General features: G+C 31.8%; 1 protein-coding gene across 12 annotated transcripts; it reads left to right on the top strand.

The window, feature by feature from the left end:
- Nucleotides 1-953: 953 nt before the first annotated feature.
- On the top strand, nucleotides 954-20267 carry LOC106060048 (H(+)/Cl(-) exchange transporter 4-like). 12 transcript variants are annotated; one of them, XM_056038858.1, is made up of 22 exons: nucleotides 974-1097; nucleotides 2895-3258; nucleotides 4041-4116; nucleotides 4318-4472; nucleotides 5335-5553; nucleotides 6065-6222; nucleotides 7286-7447; nucleotides 7774-7980; nucleotides 8348-8428; nucleotides 8989-9171; nucleotides 9521-9610; nucleotides 9731-9855; nucleotides 9955-10096; nucleotides 10291-10376; nucleotides 11907-12031; nucleotides 12151-12265; nucleotides 12543-12638; nucleotides 16143-16201; nucleotides 16454-16561; nucleotides 16743-16861; nucleotides 17503-17597; nucleotides 17889-20267. In XM_056038858.1, the coding sequence occupies exons 2-22, from the start codon at nucleotides 3225-3227 to the stop codon at nucleotides 17977-17979; spliced, it is 2526 nt and encodes an 841-aa protein (XP_055894833.1). In that variant the 5' UTR covers nucleotides 974-1097; nucleotides 2895-3224; the 3' UTR covers nucleotides 17980-20267. The 12 variants fall into 12 exon arrangements, 10 of the variants coding, with proteins under 10 accessions (XP_055894836.1, XP_055894835.1, XP_055894833.1 ...); XM_056038856.1 differs by lacking the exon at nucleotides 974-1097 and adding an exon at nucleotides 1403-1500; XM_056038853.1 differs by lacking the exon at nucleotides 974-1097 and adding an exon at nucleotides 1413-1500 and having other exon boundaries at nucleotides 2795-3258.
- Nucleotides 20268-20708: the final 441 nt, after the last annotated feature.

The following is a 20708-nucleotide window of genomic DNA, read 5'->3' as shown; positions in this document are numbered from 1 at the left end:
AAATAACAATGTTTCAACTAATATGCATATTATCCCATATATAGGCCTATAAATATAAATAATATATATATATATATATATAATATATATATATATAATATATATATATATATATATATATATATATATATATATATATATATATATATATATATATATATGTATGTAGGTAGGCCCTATGTATGTGTGTGCGTGTGTTTTGTGTAATTTATACCAAGTCTTTTTTTAATCTGACAAGAACGTATGTAAAAACATCTTTTTCTGTATGTGAATGTATCATCGGCAATGTGTTGACGCTTGTTGTGGACTATAAAGGAAATATCATTGATAATTTAAACCCATCCTTAAACAGTTCTTGGCCCTTTATGAAAACATTCGTAAAGTTATTTGAAAATTCAGGGAGTTCGTTGATGTACTCTATATATTTTAAAATGTTTGTAAATGTAAAATTTGGTAAAAATAGAGGAGCAACAGCAATGGAAATATAAGAAGACAATTTAAGGCCATTCTCCTGTTTGTTGTCCAACAATCACGTGACTTTGGTTAAAGTAGGTCAGAAATAAGGATCGAACTAGACTATAAATCACTGTCATCTCAATTTAAGCGTGATGTCTAAAATCTCAACTTAGGAAAGGAGACTCCAAGTTTTGACTGTCCTGTTAATCAGAAATCGAAAATGGCTGTTGTTACCATGACTACAAATGCAATTACGAAAGAGATGTATCTAAATATAAATATTTTGAGTTAATATCTTTGCTTTTCTAAACAACTATGTAATACCAGCAATGTCTTGTAATTTTAGAGCTATTTGAGTAAACTCAGGCTCAATTAAAATCTAGTCTTTTTACTATTTGAAAGTAGATAACTAAATTTGGCCACTGAATTTGTAGAAAAACTCAGAAATGTATAAAATAAAAAATGCTTATATTTTAGTCTAGTAGACTAACCAGTTCTAACCAGTACGGTATGTTAAATTCTGTTGACGTTTTCAGCCCACTGATGTTTTAATGAGTGTTTCACTCATGGTTCCTTCACCTCCCCCAATAAATAAAATAAAATTACTCTTTAACTCTGTTTATGAACTCTATTGGATATTTGTGAGTAGAATTATTTTAGGTTATACTTCCACTTATTATATAGATCCGGAAAAGATTCGGACTGTAGTTTTAGTCTTCTATTTACTTACTTTCCACTGAAGTAAAAGAATGTTATGAGTGTATAACTCAATGACTTGAAAAAACTAACTTATAATGGATAAATTATACCTGCAGTTTATTTGTTATACTTATAAAAGACCCATAGTTGAAAAAAAAATTAACGTAATTTTAAATTAGGACCTCCTGCTTCTAAATTGTCTTTAGTTGTAATAGCCTATTAGGCAAATCATTCCCTTTTTTTTTCCATGAGCTTATATTGCCAAATTGGCATATTATGTCGACGTTTTAGTCTGGGATCTTTAAATCTAATTATTATCAAAACCTGAAAAAGATACTATAAAAAGTCTACATTTTTATAAATACAATTCTTTGAGCACTACAGTCATTAATATATTACATCTAGTTTACCACTGTTTACCAGTCATCCATACCTATATATATCAATGACTAGATCTACCTGGTGTACTTATATTGTCTTTTACATCCTCCTCTATAAAGTTAATATAAATATTATATATTTTTTTTACAGATATATATTCTATATTATATAGAATATAGACTATAACAGTATATAGAGTCTTATAGTCTTAGATCACTAGGTGACTAGATCTAATACTAGGCAGCAGGCTAGTTTTTTTAAAATATAGGCTACTAGCAAGTAACTTTTAAAAGTAAACTAAAACTAGTTTTCAACTAAAATAAAGTAGTTAAACTAAATTTAACTAAAACTAAAAGCTTACCAAGAATTTCAAAAAAAAAAAAAGGTTAAACTAAACTAAAGGAAATTAATTAAAATTAAACTACAACAAACTTTTCATAACTTTTTTTTGGGGAGGGAGGGGGGGCAGGGTTGAACTAGAAATATTAATCCATAATAAAATCAGTAATAAGGATATGTTTCTTACATAAACGTTAATGCACAATAAAATAAAAAAGATGTCTAAATAAATATGCGCTATGGGTGATTGTATTTTTGCCTTCAATGAAAACCTTTAGAAAAGAATGGTAGGCTAGGCTACTCTTTTTTTTAAATTATATCAATTTATTATATAATAACAGAAAATTTTAATTACTTATACCGGTAAAGTTTAAAATCTCATTAAATAACATACAATTAGAGTTTAGAAATTAGCTTAGATCTAGTAACCAATACAAAAGAAACTAAATTGTTGGAGTTTTAAAAAACATTTTACCTGTATAACTATTTTATAGTGTAAAATACATGCTTGACTAACCATGCCCATGTGCTATTTTTTTTTTGTCTGACCACTAGAAATACAACTAACACTATTGCATGACCCTTAAACGCGCAAGGGAAAAAAACAGGGTGGTCTTGTCTTTATGGACTGCACACTCAGTTCACTATATAGGCCTACGTCTATATATATCTGGCCAGGTTGTTAAAATCAGTCGGAAACACTGTCTATTTACTTATGGGCTGGGAGGGTGTGTAACTATTTTAGTGTAAAGAACATGCTTGACTAGCCATGCCTCGTCTGACCACTCCACATTAATTAAGCAAATACTATTGCATAACGCGTAATGAAAAAAAAAATGCCTTCTATATCAGTCTGTAGAAATTGAGCAATGGGAATTTTTTTTTAATTTATAAAATAAAATGTTCTTGAACTTGATAGATCTATATTACTGCTCGTTTTGCTAACTATCAAGAGGTTTTGCTTTTGAGCAACAATAGGCAGCACCAAAATTTGATATATTATGGATCATGTTCTGCAGAGTCTGCCATTAATGACAATGCTCACAGCTCAGCAACAAAACAGGGTGGGGTGCCTATCCCCTAAAGGAAACAACTGCATGCCAAAGACAATCTTTTTCTATGAGCATAAAGGAGAAAAGCGAAAAAGTGTTTCAGATCAAATAGAGAGTTGCTCTTACTTTCTATAAATTCCAAAACATGGGGAAGACTAAAATGCAAATATCTTGGTGTGTACCTTGAGATAGAAAATAAAATGGAGTCTGTCATTGACAAAAGCTGAAGATGACAAAAAGAGAACTTAAACTCACCCAGTTTACAGCTGTTTCCTTTGTGTCAGAAATTGACAAAGTATGTGGATCATGGCTGGGTCTTTATATCCACGCAGTAAGTAAACTGCACTTTAACTTTATCATCAAACTTGTAGACAACTTAATTACTAAACTTTTAAGTACGATAATTTGATGGGCTGAATAGTGGGGTCTTGGGCGAAATCAGAAACTGAAATTTAGTTAGCTAGTAAAAGACATGACACAGACTTTCAATTGTCCTTCTTGCTTATCTTCCTCTGACTTGACAACATATAACAAATTTGTCAGTTCCCTCATATATTTTTCTCTTTTATATATGAATTAAGAAATATCCTATTTTATTTCAAATGGATTAGATTCTATACATTCATTTAAATATACTTCACATAGAATGTGTCTCAGAAAGGTAAAACTGTTTTGGCTACCTATCAAGAGGGCTCGGGTGAAAACCCCAGTTTAGCTGCGTTGTCTTTACAGAGCACTTAAAGGCAGCACAGAAAACTTCTCTTAATGTCCCACTGCTTCACAAAAGACATTCTAAAAGACCATAGCACACTTGTGTTAAAAGCATGAATGTATTCAATTATATGTATATATATATATATTTATATCATGTCAGGAAAATCACAATACTGCTAATCAAAACTATTTGTTTAACAATCTTATTGTTACCAGCTCTCTTATTGTATTTTTCTTTGTTTCGTACTTTGAAGCATTTTTATCAAATCCTTTTGAAGTTATGATCTTTCTCAAATATTTGTTTTGTATTTGTGGAATCTATGTTTAATCGGCTCAAAAGCAATTCAATTATTCAACAATGAATTTAAAATTAGTTTTACTCCCTTACTTTGTTTCTAGCTTCAAGAGATTTGATGGACTACAGAGAAACAGATGCCTTAGTGATGGACTATTCAGATTCAAATCCTGCTCAAAGGTTGGTTTATGTTTAGACTAACAAAGACATTTAGAGGAGGAGGATCAATTTGCTCTATAAAGTTTTTTGGTTTGTTTTTTTCATTTAAAAAGCTATTGTTGGTGTTTACACAATTTAAATTCTGATGGCTTTTTTTTTATCAAAATCTAAATATGATGGAGCAGTTCTTTGAGCATTTTGTTTTGTTCTTTAACTTATTAGCAGGTCACTAACTGTTACCAACACTGATGATGAAAGCTTACTGAATGCCATGATTGATGGAATGGGCACTCATGGTGCACAACATGATCTCAATGGTTACATGCATAGTTTTGAACAGAGTGATCATCATTATGAGGATGCAAATGACTATACTGGTAAGCTTTATATATCTCACTGAATTCATGTGTATACAGTTTAAATTGCACAATATAATCAAGTGAACCCATCAGTAAAAAATGTTTACATATAAAAACCATGCTAGAAAAACTAGGCCTACTTGTTACATATTTGAGTACTGTGTATTATTTTGTAATTATTTCTATTAAAAGATATTTGTTTATATTTTTAATGATATTTGAGTAACATCATTTATATTTATACTGAACATTGTCATTCATTGTGTGTGTGTGTGAATATCTATAATATGGGTAGTTCAGTTTGTTTATATTTTGTCTGTAATGTGAACCTTTTATTGAATAAGATTAACTTTTTGTTTAGTATATTGAAAGCCCTAGACATATTTTTGTGAGAAAGGGAACATATTTATGTAAACCTATTATCTTCACAATTATATTTCAATAACTTAATGAACACTGCATGCATATAAAAAATTATTTTTCTTATTTATTATTTTTCAAGTCAGTATAGTAAACCTATAAAATTGTTGGCTAACTTTGTCCTATCATTGTAGCTGTTGACATTCAAAAAATAAATTTAAAAAAAACAAAAATCCTGTCTTCTTTAACTGAAAGAATACACATCTTTGTGGTTGATAAATATTTTTGATCAATATTTAACTTCTTAATAAAGATTTTAAAATCATTGTTTTCCTAGCAAGTTAATGAAAACTATTCATTCCATGATTGGTAGACATTTGAAAGTCATAATGATGATTTAAGATGTTTTACTTTTAATGGTTTTAAATGCTAATTTTATTCTAGTCCACTCCATTTTGACTCATTCAGAGCAACCTCAGAAAATAATTTCTGTTAAATTATGAATCTATCTTTGTTGTAGGTGCCAGTAATGTCATGGACACTTTGGAAGACCTATCTTTAGAGTTTGGCAAGTATGATGATTTTCACACAATAGACTGGCTGAGGGACATTGCCAGAGACAGAATGCATCATAGGCAGGTTGTTAAAAAACGCCAAGGTGGCTTGTGGAGGAGGCTTAAGGGAGCCCATGATGCCTGGTCAGGATGGGTCTGTGTGCTTCTAGTAGGCTTAGCTGCAGGTAAAAAATTTCATTAACATGAAAGCCATTATTCCTGGATATTGGGATAATTTGGAAATCATAGTTATGAGGGCTCTGGATTTGCATATTTCAATCAAATACATTTTCCTGGTTTTGATAGATTGGTAGAAATTTCCTCCCTTCTTATTTTCTAGGTCTATGCTAGTTTGTTCAATGTGCCAAAGCTTGCTCTCAATATTTACTCGTTCATTGATGGAAATTAGTGTCAGTGTAATGGGTTAGAAGTTAATCTATGTAATTTTTGCTATTCATTGTTCTTGTTTGTTTGTTGTTGTTTTTAATAAAGAAAATTTGGAATTTGTAAAGTTTGTGTATTTTGGTTTTAAGGATTTATGAAAACTGTGTTCTTTGATTTTATGCCATGGTTTACGTTAAAAAATAAATGAAATTACTGCATTAAACATGTGATAATTTGCTCACAGAAAATTATACTCAGTAGGTTTCAATTTCTTGTTAATTAAAAGTAGTTTTTCTTTTTTTCTTTTCAAAGGTACATGTGCTGGCATTGTTGACATTGGCACATCTTGGATGTCAGATTTAAAGGAAGGTGTTTGTCTTGATGCTTTCTGGTTTAACAGGGAGCAGTGCTGCTGGAGTGGATCAAGCAACAATGAAACGTCCCTGAGTGAAGAAACAGACTGTGGTCAGGTTAGATAAGTTAGACAAGAAAATAATCACCAAATAAATTATGACTGAATGACTTTCTAAATTTCAGCGAGATTACTTTGAAACACAAGGTTAAGAAAATACTGGTAATAGCCAGTGTATAGTGAAAAGGAAAACTCTAGATTCAAACCTCTTCTGCTATACCCAAACATCGAAAAGGCTTCGGGGGTCAACTTTGAGGAGAAATCAGGAGCCGGCAACCCTTAGACAGTTTGTAGTACACAGTGCTAAGCCCTGGCAGAGCCTGCAACTCTACTGATCCCAAACTGTTTCTGCACTGCTGTTCCATTGGAGAGATTAGCTGCTTGGAGAGGGTTGATCTGTCGGCAACATAGCTGATGGCCAGGCATTCATTTCATTTGATTTCTATGAGAGGATTTGTAGTTGCTTCGTTACTGAATGTGATAAATAAACTTAAAGATTTAAATCAAATTTATTTTTGTTTTATATCTGCTATTTAACAAAAAACTTTATAATTGTTTTAAATTTGTAGATTTGTTTACCTAAAATTATGACCACAAAAGTACACTGTGAATCTTTTTGTAAGGTTATTGTAACTTTAATGAATTAAAAACGCAAAAGATGAGTCGATGAATTTTCCAGTTCTTCATCCCATTACTCAATGAACATTTTGGTTCTGTTTAAATAAAAACATAAAGTACATTTTTCAAACACAGATGTGTGTAGATATAAAATTCTTTTGCTTGCTACATAATCATTGGAATTGTGATTAACAAATAAATAAGCTGCATCTTGCTGCTTGATGCTGATATCTATGAAATGACACGTGCTAATTACTACTTATTTTCATGAGAAAATTATTGAAAACAAAAATGAGTGTAGTCTCGTTAGTCAAGTGTTCAAAATTAATTGAAATAAAATTTTTGTGTTGTGCGGAAAGAAAACTCAAAATCCATTCAATTGATGAGCAGGCTATAATTTTTGTAATATGTCTTCAAATATTTTTATTAGTCCTGTGTGTATTCAAATATTATAGGAATGTATATGTTTTTAATTTCTTCAATTGAGTCCATGTTTATTTCAGTGGCACTCTTGGAGTCGCATGTTTGGAGTAGAAGGGGATGGCACAGGTTCTTACTTCATTGCCTACTCAATGTACATTCTTTGGGCAGTATTTTTTGCTATGGTTGCTGCCCTGTTAGTGCGAATGTTTGCCCCTTATGCTTGTGGTTCTGGTGTACCTGAGGTAAGGAAGTGTTTGGGTATATATATATATATATATATATATATATATATATATATATATATATATATATATATATATATATATATATATATATATAAGTGCTTAGGTTTTTATATTTATATTAGTTAAACTTTGATAACTTTTAATTTTTTTTTTTTTTTAGTAACAATTATTGAATATTTTTTCTTCATAATAACTGACCAAGACTGTTTAAAAGTTATTATTGTTGATTTTTTCAAACAAAATAATAATAAATGTTAGTCTAGAAGAGGTCTACTGTAAACCTTTGTGGAAATATTTCAATAAAAAAAATATTTTATCATCAGATCAAAACAATTTTAAGTGGTTTCATTATCCGTGGTTACTTGGGCAAGTGGACACTCCTCATTAAGTCTTTGGGTATGATGTTGACTGTGGCATCAGGTCTCAGTTTAGGTTATGAAGCTCCATTCGTTCATGTGGCCTGTTGTTGTGGCAACATCTTCTCATACTTGTTTCCTAAATATAGCAGAAATGAAGCCAAGAAAAGGGAGGTAAGTCATTACTTTATGGATTGGTTGAATTTTGTTGTTTTTTTGTTATCAATTAACTTTTCTTGATGATTATTTTCCACAATTTGTTTATGTTAATCATGATTATCTGTTCTTACTATAAGGAATACAATACAGTTCTAGAGAATAGTCAGTGAAAGTAATAAGACATGGGACAATATAATATTTATTTAAAAGAAATAAATTGTTAGATGCCTCATACATTGTTTATTAATCTTTCCGCACTCAGTACAGCAAAGTGTTATACTTTGTATAGATTTACTTCTATTTTTGAAATTTAATTTCTGATAATAGCTTTGAGCTATTTGTAATTTCTTTGTTAATGTGTGTGCAAATCATCTATTGACAGATACTATCTGCAGCTGCAGCAGCTGGTGTGAGTGTGGCCTTTGGAACTCCCATTGGTGGGGTACTATTCAGTTTAGAAGAAGTGAGTCTAAGAAATATTTTCAATTTTTGCAAGTCATATTGTTAAAGAATTTATTTTGTTTCTTGAACTACATATTTAAATTTTGAAGTTATTCTATCTAAGCAGCTTTTATTGTTTCATCTGTTATTTTTAATGTCAGTTCAGAATTTTTAGCCCTTGTTGTAGTTATACATGGAGAATGAATTTCAGCAGCTGAATTAATGTTATATAATTTGTACATATATACTAGCAGAAAAAAAAAGTAATATTAAAGGATCAATAGATAATATTTAAACTGTGAGATAAATTAATTTAAAGGTTTGTTAGAAATAAATAGCTTAAAATGTCTCATAATTTCTTACCATAGCCTGTTTTTTTAAACAAAATTCTCTCAAGGGCCTAAACCAAATCAAAATTGTTAAAGAAATATTTAAATAAACAAATTTGAGATTTCTTTCAACTAGTTCAATGAAAATTGAAATCCTATAAAAAAAAAATATCTAGATATATCACCACACTATATTTTCTCCACCTAGGCAGTCAGCCATTACAACATGTTCAAATGTTGTTGTATCTTCCAGGTCAGTTACTACTTTCCATTAAAAACTTTATGGAGATCATTTTTCTGTGCACTGGTGGCTGCCTTCATCTTGAGGTCAATTAAACCATTTGGAAATGACTACTTGGTGATGTTTTCTATAGACTATAATGAACCTTGGACACTTCTGGAATTGATTCCTTTCATTCTTATTGGAGCTCTAGGGGTAATTATAAGACATTTTCATTCTGACCTCTGAACTGTACATTTTACTTTTTTTTTTTTATTTTAGTACATATTTAACAAAAACCCATCCCCACATTTATTGTTTTAACCAAAATTTTATACTTATTTAAAATAGAAAAAGATTTTGAAGTCTGTCAACTGTTTGATTTTTTTTTTTTTAAGCAGTTTGATAATACTGTTGAAAGGGAAAATGTATATGTCAATATCTCATTTTCTAAACATCACTATTCTTTCTTGGGCATCATGAGACTATATAAAGACATGAATGAATTGCTCATCCACCACTTTGTCATTGACAGAATTTGTTGACTGTAAATTCTTTCCTCCAGGGACTATTTGGTGTCTTTTTTATTAAATATAACATCAAGTGGTGCAAGTTTAGGAAAACTTCACGTCTTGGGAAATTTCCAATGTTTGAAGTAAGTATTGTCTTATACATGTTTAATATAGTTTTGACCTTGTGCTAGTTTTATTATTATGCTTGCTAGATAAAATATTGCTGTTGTTATGCTAGTATGATCTAACTAATCTGACTACAGGTTCTGGGTTTGGTCTTGATTACCTCCCTGCTTAGTTATCCGAACCATTACACCAGAATGAACTCAAGTGAATTAATCAGGCTCTTGGTCAGTCGTTGTGGACCAGAAGATAACTCAGAACTATGGTAGGCTACTTAACATTTTGTGTTTTTATTTTGTAATAGATTATTTTTAAAGTTTGTTATTTGTTTAAAAAAAAAATTTTTTTTTTTGTTCTTTTTTAGTGATTATAATCGCAATTCTGATTTATCTGAGCCTTATAAGTGGTCAGCATTGGCTGGAGAAGGAGTTGGCAGTGCAGTGTGGAAACTGACCCTTGCTCTTCTCTTCAAGATGATCATTACAATATTTACTATTGGTACTAAAGTAAGAATAGTTACATTATATTGTTTTTATACAGAATAATTTTATTTTTTTCCTATTGTGTGATATGTATTCAATGTATCAATTTACTGACTCTAGTTAGCGGAAGTGGCTGTTGTGAAATAAAGAGAACATGAATAGAATACAGTTTTCTATGCATAATTTTTAATGTATTTCACCTTGATATTGTTTTCCAGATTCCAGCTGGTTTGTTTATTCCCAGCATGGCCATTGGTTCAATCATTGGGAGACTCGTAGGAATAGGAATGGAACAGCTAGTTGTGTGAGTGTTGCATTGTAAATCTAAACCAATTTCACCCCAAAGCAGCCAAATCTGACCTCTACCTATTATTGCAGAAATTAACAAGACTTCTTTTTTTCAAATGTCAAGGACTCATTGGAAGCCCCATCTAGTTTTTGTAAGCCTCCTCTAGCTTTTCTGTCTAGAAAAGGTCCAAACCGATGTAAATTTTTACATCACTATTACCAGTGGCTGATATCTCAATACGCTAGGATTAGAGAAAGGATGAACACACCGGAGAAACTTTCCCATAGTTTTTCTCTGCAAATCAAATCAGCTGTGCAGATGACCGCCATAAAAACAGCCTCTTGTGGATAGTGAGATGTCTGTTGGGGCTTTCTTCCATCCCCACCATTGCAATTGACTTGGTCCTTAGTCAAGTCATCCCAATAGGAGTTCTTTTTTATTCCCCATTGGCCAAATTGTCTCCTCTGTCAACCATTTCCTCCTGGGCTTCACCTTGAGGTTAAGAAGTGTTGCCAGAGAAACTGATAAGACAAAACATGGTCTTTACAGCAACATATTAATATTTTGGGTGGCCTTTCATTTTCTTCAAAATCTAATTGAGGGTGGTGAGCCATCACATTGAAATAAAGAGAACATACTTGAGAACTTAGTGAAATCTTGAATGAGGAAAATGAAGATTTCTCTGGAAATCTATATCCTCAATACCTAGGGTACAAAGTTTTTTGAACAATGAAAGACACCTACTTGGACTGTCATTTAAAAGTTTTTAAAACCTGAAAGAACTCAGGAATGTGCGCAAGAAAAATATGAAACCTACTTGCATGTTTCTTGCATGACAAGACAGCAGTTCATATTTTGTCTATCAATGTCAACTTTTCAGCAAAGCAAATCCATAAGAAATGCTGACATTCAGGTCATAACCTCAATCTTCTTTTGTAACAAGAGTGTGGGAGGTGAATATGTACAGGATCAGTCAAATCTCATAGTCTCATAAAGTCTAGTATAGTTTCTGTTTCAGCTGGCAATTTGTTAACTCTTAATACTATCTCCAGAAAACCATTAAATCAAAGACATCCTGGGCAGAAATCCAACATCTAGAAATTAATGTAGATGTAATGCTTTGGGGGGAAGTTGTTTTGTTTTGAATGTTTGAAAGACAAGTGTCTTGTACAGAACTGTCTTTCACATAAAAAAAATGTAACATAAATAAAGATTTTGTTGTCCTTTTTTTTTTTTGGTCTGCACATAAATGGTATGCTACTAAACAGTAAACATTTGCAATTTATTTTGTGTAATTATCTTTAAAAAATTTTGATTAAACACACCTATGTTTCTTGTGGATTAATCACCCTTTTGGTTGGTATTTAGGAGGGTGGAATATTTGAGTGGGTTGAAATTGAATTATTTAAGCAACCAAACCATTAATCTAAAAGACATTTAATAGTAGTTCATCAATCTGTCATCAATCTCATATTTTATATTTTATTTTTAAAAAAATTTGTATTGTGTGTTATATAATGAACTCCATTGAAACATTTCACACAGCAACAATGTTGACAGTGTATTCTTCTCCAAGATTTGTGAGTCTCAAGACAAATGCATCATCACACCAGGTCTCTATGCCATGGTAGGAGCTGCAGCTGCCCTTGGTGGAGTCACACGTATGACAAGTCAGTCCCTTACTACATAGACGCAGCAGAGTTTTTAGTGCTAGAAGTGTAGTATACAATTTAAAATAGTATTTTGCTGTTAACTACATGTTTTTAAGGTTTTATATTTTGACTTGCAGTATCACTAGTGGTCATTATGTTTGAGTTGACTGGTGGTCTTGAGTACATAGTACCCATGATGGTAGCTGTAATGACCAGCAAGTGGGTTGGTGATGCCTTTAACAGAGATAGTATGTATCCTTGGAAAAAAAAACTTTAAATGAAATATATTATGACAGGTTAAAGAAGTGCAAGAGCTTCCTTATTTTTTTTTTAAATCAATATTAAGTTTCAGTGAATAAACATGCTTTGTACTTGTATTAGTTAACCCTGGTCAAAGTAGTTTTTGACAGCAAAGTGAAATGTTATGTACTTTTTTTTAATGTACTTAATGTATTTTTTACCTTGCAATTTTAGATAGAAATAGAAATGTATTTAATTGGGTTTTTCAACCTTGACTTAAGTTATTTAGTTATGATGCTCATATTACCCTCAATGGATATCCATATCTTGATCACAAGGAAGAGTTTACACATACAACTATAGCTGCTGATGTCATGAGACCCCGGTAAGTTAATACTATGTCGCTCTCAAAATTATTCAATAATAAGTACATGATAATTTGGCACCTGCTGAATGAACAATCATTTTGAAAAATAAAACATCAAAGCCTTTCCTTTCAAATTACTCTTTATAGAATAGCGTATAATTTATTTTCATGTTTTTGTACATAGTAATAATGTAGTCAACTTTTCTTTTAAAAAAAAAAACAATGGAAAAGCTTCAAACAATCTTTTATTGCCTGAAAAAAAAAAATTTTTTTAACCTGCATCGCATTTAAGCAAGGATAAAAATAAGTTTCTCATTGTGATGGTCCGGCTTAATGAACTAAAAATAATCGTCTGAAATATACACTTCAAAAAACCATCACCATTAAAATATATACAATAGAAAACACTTATTGCTTATGTTGGGTCCAGTCAAAAACAAGAACATTGAACTGTAGTCCTAAAGATAATAAAAAAAAAAACAACTAATTCACACAAAAATAAACAAAGCATTAATTAACAACAAATGCACTTTTAAAACAAAAATGTATCATTCTTTAAAAAAAAAAATCAACAATTTAGTATTTATGTAACCCTTTCAAAAACAATGGTGCCAAAATGTCCTGCTTCATTAACAACAGTAATCTTGCCACTAATATTCTTAGCATAATATTATGCTTTCAATTTTACAATTTTTATGAAAAAAAAAAAAGAATATATAAATCTGATAGCTAATCAAAAGAAAAAGAAATATTTGTATAATTAGACTAATACCTGCATGTTTTCAACATGACACTAAACTTTCTGTTGTTTGCACTCTTGATTTTGTTCTTGAAACTTTCTGTTTGAAAGCCAAGCACAGTAATGGTCCTTTGTTGTAGTTGTTTTTTTTATATTTTTTCATGAATGTAATTTCAGTAGTATAATCTTATTATAATGTTTCCATTTAATATTGTGCACAGTGAAATTAAATCTTCTGTAACCCCCCACCTTTCCCCTTCCTTTAATTTTCATTTAGATACTAGGCTTACATTTGACACATGTCTTTAACAGCTCTTCACTTGCTAACCATATGCCAGGTTTGTGTTCTGTTGTTGTTTTTTTTTATTCAAATGTATTAATTATGAGGACACAAAACTTGTATATATTTTATTAACCACTATATTAGATTTGAAGTAATAATTATTAACCTCAACCTAATATTTATAGGCCTAGACTAACTCTCTCAGTGTGAATAGGACCTGTTGTTGTGATATTTTCACAAAGGGTGCTTTTTTACTTTGATGTACCCTGAAGTCTAAAGTTAAAAAACAAAAAACCAAGCATAACTCCCACGTTAGCTTTAGGTCATAGACCACATAAGCTTTGCCTGCTCCATACTGATTTTTGTGTGAAATAATTTAGAACAGTGATGCCCAAACTACGGCCCGTGGGCCAGATCCGGCCCGCGACGTGGTTTGGACCGGCCCGCCAAAACATCGGCACAAAATGTAGGGGAAAAAAAAAGGTTGAACATTTTATTTTTTTCTATGATAGGACTCTAGCTTTTTTTGATGGCTTTCATTCTAATCTATTTTCTTGTAATATTCATGTTAACTTTTTTTTTCTATAAGGACACAAGGTTTTGTTTTTTTCGGCAACAAGAATTGACAATACCGCGGCTGTCAAGAGCTAGCCGTGTTCATGACATCTCATGTGTGTAACACTGCACATCTTTTCTGCATCATTTTGGTTCGTGTACTTTTGACATCAACATGATAGGTGCCGTGTCGTGTCACATTTGCACGTTAATGAAATGGGAGAGCTGAAGAAACGAAAATTGGATGTTGAAACTTCTAGGAAAAGTGGACAGATATTTGTTTTGTTGGTGGAACATAATAAGCCAACATGTTTGATTTGTAAATTGTGACTGTTTTTAAGGAACATACCATAAAATGCATTCTAAAACAAACCATTACAAAAATATTGTGGCATTAATGGTTAAGTCGCCAAGAAAAGATCGCAAAGTTACGTCTATAGTTGAGCAATTGACGAAAATATTTACTAAGAAGTCAAGAGAAGGAGTCGACAGTCATGGAGGCTACAGAGTAGCTCACATTAACAAGAGAAATGAAGCATAACAAAGTGCTTGCTAGCAATGATGGAATTAAATCGGCCTGAAAAAAAAATGAAGCTGTCAGCGTTTCAGGCATGAATCTGACCCTTGTTGTTTAGAGAGAGAGTAGTCCTTAAGGGACTGCAGGCACGACATGGCCTAAATTGTGCCGATGTGCCTCAAATCAAAAATCAAATCAAATCAAATCAAATAGACAATGTTGGTGAAAATCTCCATTCAAAACTAAATGACAGACCACAAGATTTCGAAAAAATTACTAATGCCGCTGGAACTGATTGACTTACAAATTCAGATTTCCAGCTTGATAAGTTTTGAACAATAGTGACAGTACATTTCTTAGCCAGGTTGTCTATTTAAGTCTTGCACATTTGCGAAAAACATTGATGGTATGATCACTATAAAATCACATTGTTCACAAGCACTTATTTTAGTAGAAAACTTTTTCAGCTATAAGACATCTGAAACCCTTGTTACATAATTGAATTATGACGTAAATAGGCCTATTGGAGCCACAAAATTGTAATATAACCATTTAAAATGGTTTATTCTCTATTTCATTTTTTTGGTATCTTTTTGTTAATGTGGCCCGCGACACGAGTGTTAGAAATTAAAATGGCCCACAGGCCGTATAAGGTTGGGCATCACTGATTTAGAACATTAATTAACAAGCATAGAAATGTTCTTTGTTCACAAAAATGTGTGCTGTCACCATGCAGTGTGTTGTACTGTTGTCTTCTTTCTATGCTGTGCAGTTTTTCTGTGTGTATTTATGTTTACTGTAGTGGTACATTGTTATATTGGTTTACTTCTGGTATTTAATAGTGGATCACATTTTAGTTTATCATATTAAAATTATTATTTCACATATCACATGTAAGTGCCTGAAGAAATTTCAGGGAGTCATTTATGACCTCATCTCAATGGCTGACCTTATTGAACAGAAATAGATTAGGTGATAGGTTATGTTCTTTGAATGCAATAACACAGACATCCCTAAGTTTTTCTCAACTAGAAACTCCCAACATAGTGAAAGTTGCCATGATAGTAAAAGTTCCAAAGATAATTTTAAGAGAAATGTGCTAAAAAGAAATAGATTTCGCTGACATTGAAAGGATTTAGATAAAACTGGACTCCCTGATTTGGTACTCAGTTCAAAACTACCTCTAGTGGTTTATGACCAAATTTTCAACTACTAATTTTTGAGTGGAGCAAAAAATGTTTTCTGTGCTAAATCAAAACCATGCTTAACTTTAACACACACAAAAAAAAAAAAGAATAGCCACAAAATTATGTTCTAATCCAGTAGTTATTAAGATTTTTTTGTAGAGCATGTAGTAGCCTATTTACATTAAACTCTTCTGTCAATCTAGACAATAATTTCTAACTAAATATTGTATTGTGCATTTAGGAGAAATGATCCACCCCTGGCAGTCATTACACAAAACTCTTGCACAGTGGAAGAAGCTGGTATGTGTGTGTGTTGTAATAGAAATGTTTCTCATTTTACAAGATACATACAGTTTTACTATTTGAAGGCTTAGGTTCTCACTTTAGAAAACAGTTTTACTATACAAAGGTGTAGGTTCACACTTTTGTAAACAGTTTTACTATACAAAGGTTCACACTTTAGAAAACAATTTTACCATGCAAAGGTTCACACTTCATACAAAAGCATTGTCGTACAGTGTTATCAATTTTAAAATGTTTTCTTCTGGCCAGAAAATTTACTGAGGAATACAGAGCATAATGGATTTCCTGTGGTGGTCTCCAGGGAGTCTCAATATTTGGTAGGATTTGTGCTTAGAAGGGATCTCAATCTAGCAATTGGTAAGTGTTTGACTGAAATGACCAGCTAGCTATTTTGATAGCTTCCGAAATAAATTTATCATACTTTTTTATAATTTCTTTTAGCTAACAACCTTTTTATTTGGTCATGTATGTCATTTGTTTGGGGGATAATAAACAAAAATGTTTGTTGTTCTAATTCTTTTATCTTTTCATATTGCAGCTAATGCTTGCAAAACTTCAGATGGTGTAGTCAGTAACTCTATTATATATTTGACTGAACAAGTCTCTTGTGACCCAAATGGACCAGCACCTCTTAAATTGAGGAAAATTCTTGACTTGGTAAGTACTGCTTCACCTTTCACTTGTAGATATGAACAGACCAATGATGCCATCATCAGTTCATTTGAGCATATTCTTAATTTTATCAGTTTTTACTGCTTTCATTTTCATGGATTGTACAATTTAGTTCTCAACTTTGGTACAAAAACTATAAATAAATATTATATTAACATATAATAGCAACCATAGGGTACAATAGTTATTGAGTCATAAGGCTTAAGAAAATATGATTAAACACACATAAGCTCTGACAAGGACTCAAACACAGACCTTGAAATCGGCCACAGTGCCTAGATCTAGCAGCCAACATCTGACTTAATCATCCTGATCCCCAGAAAACAACCTTTCAAGTCAGTCGAGTTGTCATCCAGGATCACATGGCTCACCAAGAGCCCACCAAAATTCTTTTTCCCACGCTTAATTTCAGTTTTATATTTAGGGTCAACACATTATAAAGCTTATCTTTTTCAGTAAAAACAAATATATTCTTACAATTTTTTTACCTTAAGTGCCGATACCTTAGAGTTTAAGGCCAGCCATAGAAATTGAGTGTGATTGAATCTTTTTTTTTAATTTTTTTTTTTTTGTTCTAAACGTATTGAAAGTAGGCTATATATTAAAATTTTTACCATGACTTGCAGGCCCCAGTGACCATCACTGACCAGACACCGATGGAGATAGTGGTGGAAATGTTTAGAAAGCTTGGCATTCGACAGACACTGGTCACTCATAAGGGGTAAGTCAATTCTAGACCATATCAACTTGGACTTGAAATGTATTAGAGACAAGGTTTTTCCATTTTTTGGGATGTCAACCCATTTAAATCAAGAAATGTTTCTTACCCCCTTTTTGTTAAAGAAGCATTTTCAAAATACATCACAATTGCCTGTAATTCTTGTGATAGTGACTAAAAAATTTAAGAAACTATTATTGTAATCATCTTAAGACTAAATACATTTTGTTATTTCTTATCTTTCATGTGTCCAAGATTCATTATGTATGCTGCATTGTACTTTCTCATTAACAGCTGCCTGCTTGGTATCATCACCAAGAAAGATGTCCTTCGACACATTGCTCAGCTGAGGAACCAGGACCCAGAGTCTATTCTCTTCAACTAGATCTGACATTGCAGATAATTTGTTGTGAACAAAATCATGCTCTCAGTGACTGAACCTTCATTTGTTCATCATCAAATCATTCTGGAACAAAATTTATAATGCATTTTGTACACAAAAAATATTTATTTTGAGATGCTTTCTTACCCTACACATATTAATTTGTAATATTTTATACTTATGTGAGAATGGATTATGTATGTACTACGCATGTTTTAGAGGGCTAGACTATGCAAAGAATCAAATGCAAAAGTCTTTTATAAAGATTTTACATATAAATTTTTCGTAACTGTACATACTATTGAAATATTTGTTTATTTTTGTTTCTTGGAGGAGACAGTAGAAGTTAATAAGAATTGTAGGCCATGGACTGAACATAAGTTTCCTTGATTTTGTAATGTAACCTGCCTCAGTTAAACAAACTGACTACTTAACAACTACAGATTATTTAGATTTTGAGGGGAATAGTTTTGTATAAAAGTGGAACAGTCATTTAACCCTTTTTTTTTTTTTAAGTACAAATATTTAAAAGCAAAGTTCCAGACAACATATTAAACTATATTATATTCAGGCAGCAATGATAGAATTGAAATATTTTTTACTCTTGTGTGCATTTACATTCTTTACTAGAGACATACAAACATGTAAAGCAATGTTATTTCTGGTTCAGGTGATGTAAAGCTTGATATGGTTATCATTATTATTTTTTTCTTTTAATAATTGAAGATGAAAGGACAAAATTCCAACCTTTGTATAACTTATAACCTTGAGACATTCATATTAGAATGTCAAGGTTTTATAACTCCACATTTCCACAGTTTGAATTATAAATCTGGGTTGGCTCAAATGAACCAGTGCAGATAAACCATTAAAGAATCAATATTTATAAGCATAATTCATCCTGACTTTGGAAGGATGGCACCTCCCCCCCCAACACACACACATGATTGCTAATCAGGTGTTACTTTTATTTATCACTATTTGCACTGTAAATAGTCACTCTTGATATGTCATAAGTACTTCATGATTTCTATGAAGTCAAATGTTGATGTCAACTGAAAGTTAAATGAATGTGATATTTAATGTACATTTATAAAATCAATATTTATAACCTATTGATTTTTTAATTTTTTTTTATTTTGTATCGAGACATGTCTGGTTTACTTTATAATAAGAATATTTGAATGAATAGAAATATAGATACATATATAGGCACTATAACAAGAGAGAACGGGCAACGTCTGCAAACTACGCAATCAACTGAACTTACTTTCTCTAAAACTAAAAAGTCGAAAGTCTCTATGTTAATGATTGTGTTCCATTCTGTGATTCTGCTGCATTGTTGGGACTACCTACAGATCACTGATTTGTGACTAAATGTGATGTTCTGTCAAGAGAAATAGTCAAAGTGGGGCTAAAGCTTACAACACAACACCTGAGAAGCACCTATGAAACTTCTAAAGCAATTCAACTAAAGGTTGAAAATAAATGCTGTCATAAACGAGGATGCTGAAGTTGAAATTTACATTATCTCATTTGGGGACAAACTTTTGCCAAATACATTTTTTTTTATCATGGATTTTAGAGGCGGACATCTTGCAATTGGCGCCCCTTGGGAACCCTTGGAAAACCCAGAGAGAAAGATGCAGTTAGGGGGAATGTTTTTACGTTAGCTAATCCTAAAATAGACAGCTAGTGCCCAGGGCGGCTGAACATCGCTTTGCACTGATGTGCCAAAGGGAAATTTTTTTAGAGATCATTTGCAAATTATGATAAGAAAATAGATATTCAGAAAAAGGCTTTTCATGACTTGAGTCTAGCTTCTTAAATAGACAATGACAACTAGGGCCATTATACATCCTACCAAAGAAAGACCTCTTTTTTTTTTTGACTGGCATTATGTGTTCAAATATGTCCAACACTTCAATCTCTGGTGTTTTTCTATCCTTCCTATCAAATGTTTCTATATTCAAAGCTGCTCATTGCTCCTTAACCCTTAAAACGCGTGTGGCAGTTTAGCCTCTAAAATAAAACATCAGAATAGTAATTCCATTTTGTATGCACTCATTCTAAAACAGCTCAGCACTTTAAGGGTTAAGGTGGGGGTTTTTTTCATTCTTATTGGAAGATCATTTTCTCTGACCAAAGCACAACACACTGGAAGATGCAATAGAAAACTAGAAGATACAAGAGAGAATTAGATGTGCACAACTAACTAGAATATACAAGAGAGAAATAGATGTGCACAACTAACTAGAAGATACAAGAAAGAAATAGATGTGCACAACTAACTAGAATATACAAGAGAGAAATAGATGTGCACAACTAACCAGAAGTTACAAGAGAGAAATAGATGTGCACAACTAACCAGAAGATACAAGAGAGAAATAGATGTGCACAACTAACTAGAAGATACAAGAGAGAAATAGATGTGCACAACTAACTAGAAGATACAAGAGAGAAATAGATGTCCAGTGTATAATATGAAGATAAAGTCACTTGAACTGTTGTTAAATGTCTATTCATCTGACAAATTGATTCGTGTACTTAAGTAGCTTCTGAGCTTTTGATTTACTGATTTGTTTCATCAAATAAATATTGTTTGCTTAGCTCTAAAAGTTTACATGTCTTTTTTTTTCTCCCCCATCTTTTGGCCATGCAGCTCTGTACGCACAACAAACCAAAGGAAATAACTCACATTTTCAGAATCATTAGCAGGCGGGGGGGGGGGG

This window comes from Biomphalaria glabrata, chromosome 8 (assembly GCF_947242115.1).
Source record: "Biomphalaria glabrata chromosome 8, xgBioGlab47.1, whole genome shotgun sequence".
Lineage (NCBI taxonomy): Eukaryota > Metazoa > Mollusca > Gastropoda > Planorbidae > Biomphalaria > Biomphalaria glabrata.
Note: the sequence above shows the minus strand (reverse complement) of the source record. Positions and strands in the feature narration are given on the sequence as shown.

Bases quoted from the DNA above. Each gene is read 5' to 3' on its own strand.
- LOC106060048 (XM_056038858.1), top strand. From the start codon at position 3,225: ATGTGGATCATGGCTGGGTCTTTATATCCACGCA. The intron at 12,032-12,150 runs GTCAGTCCCTTA...TTTGACTTGCAG, and splicing joins TGGAGTCACACGTATGACAA to TATCACTAGTGGTCATTATG. The intron at 17,598-17,888 runs GTAAGTCAATTC...TCTCATTAACAG, and splicing joins ACACTGGTCACTCATAAGGG to CTGCCTGCTTGGTATCATCA.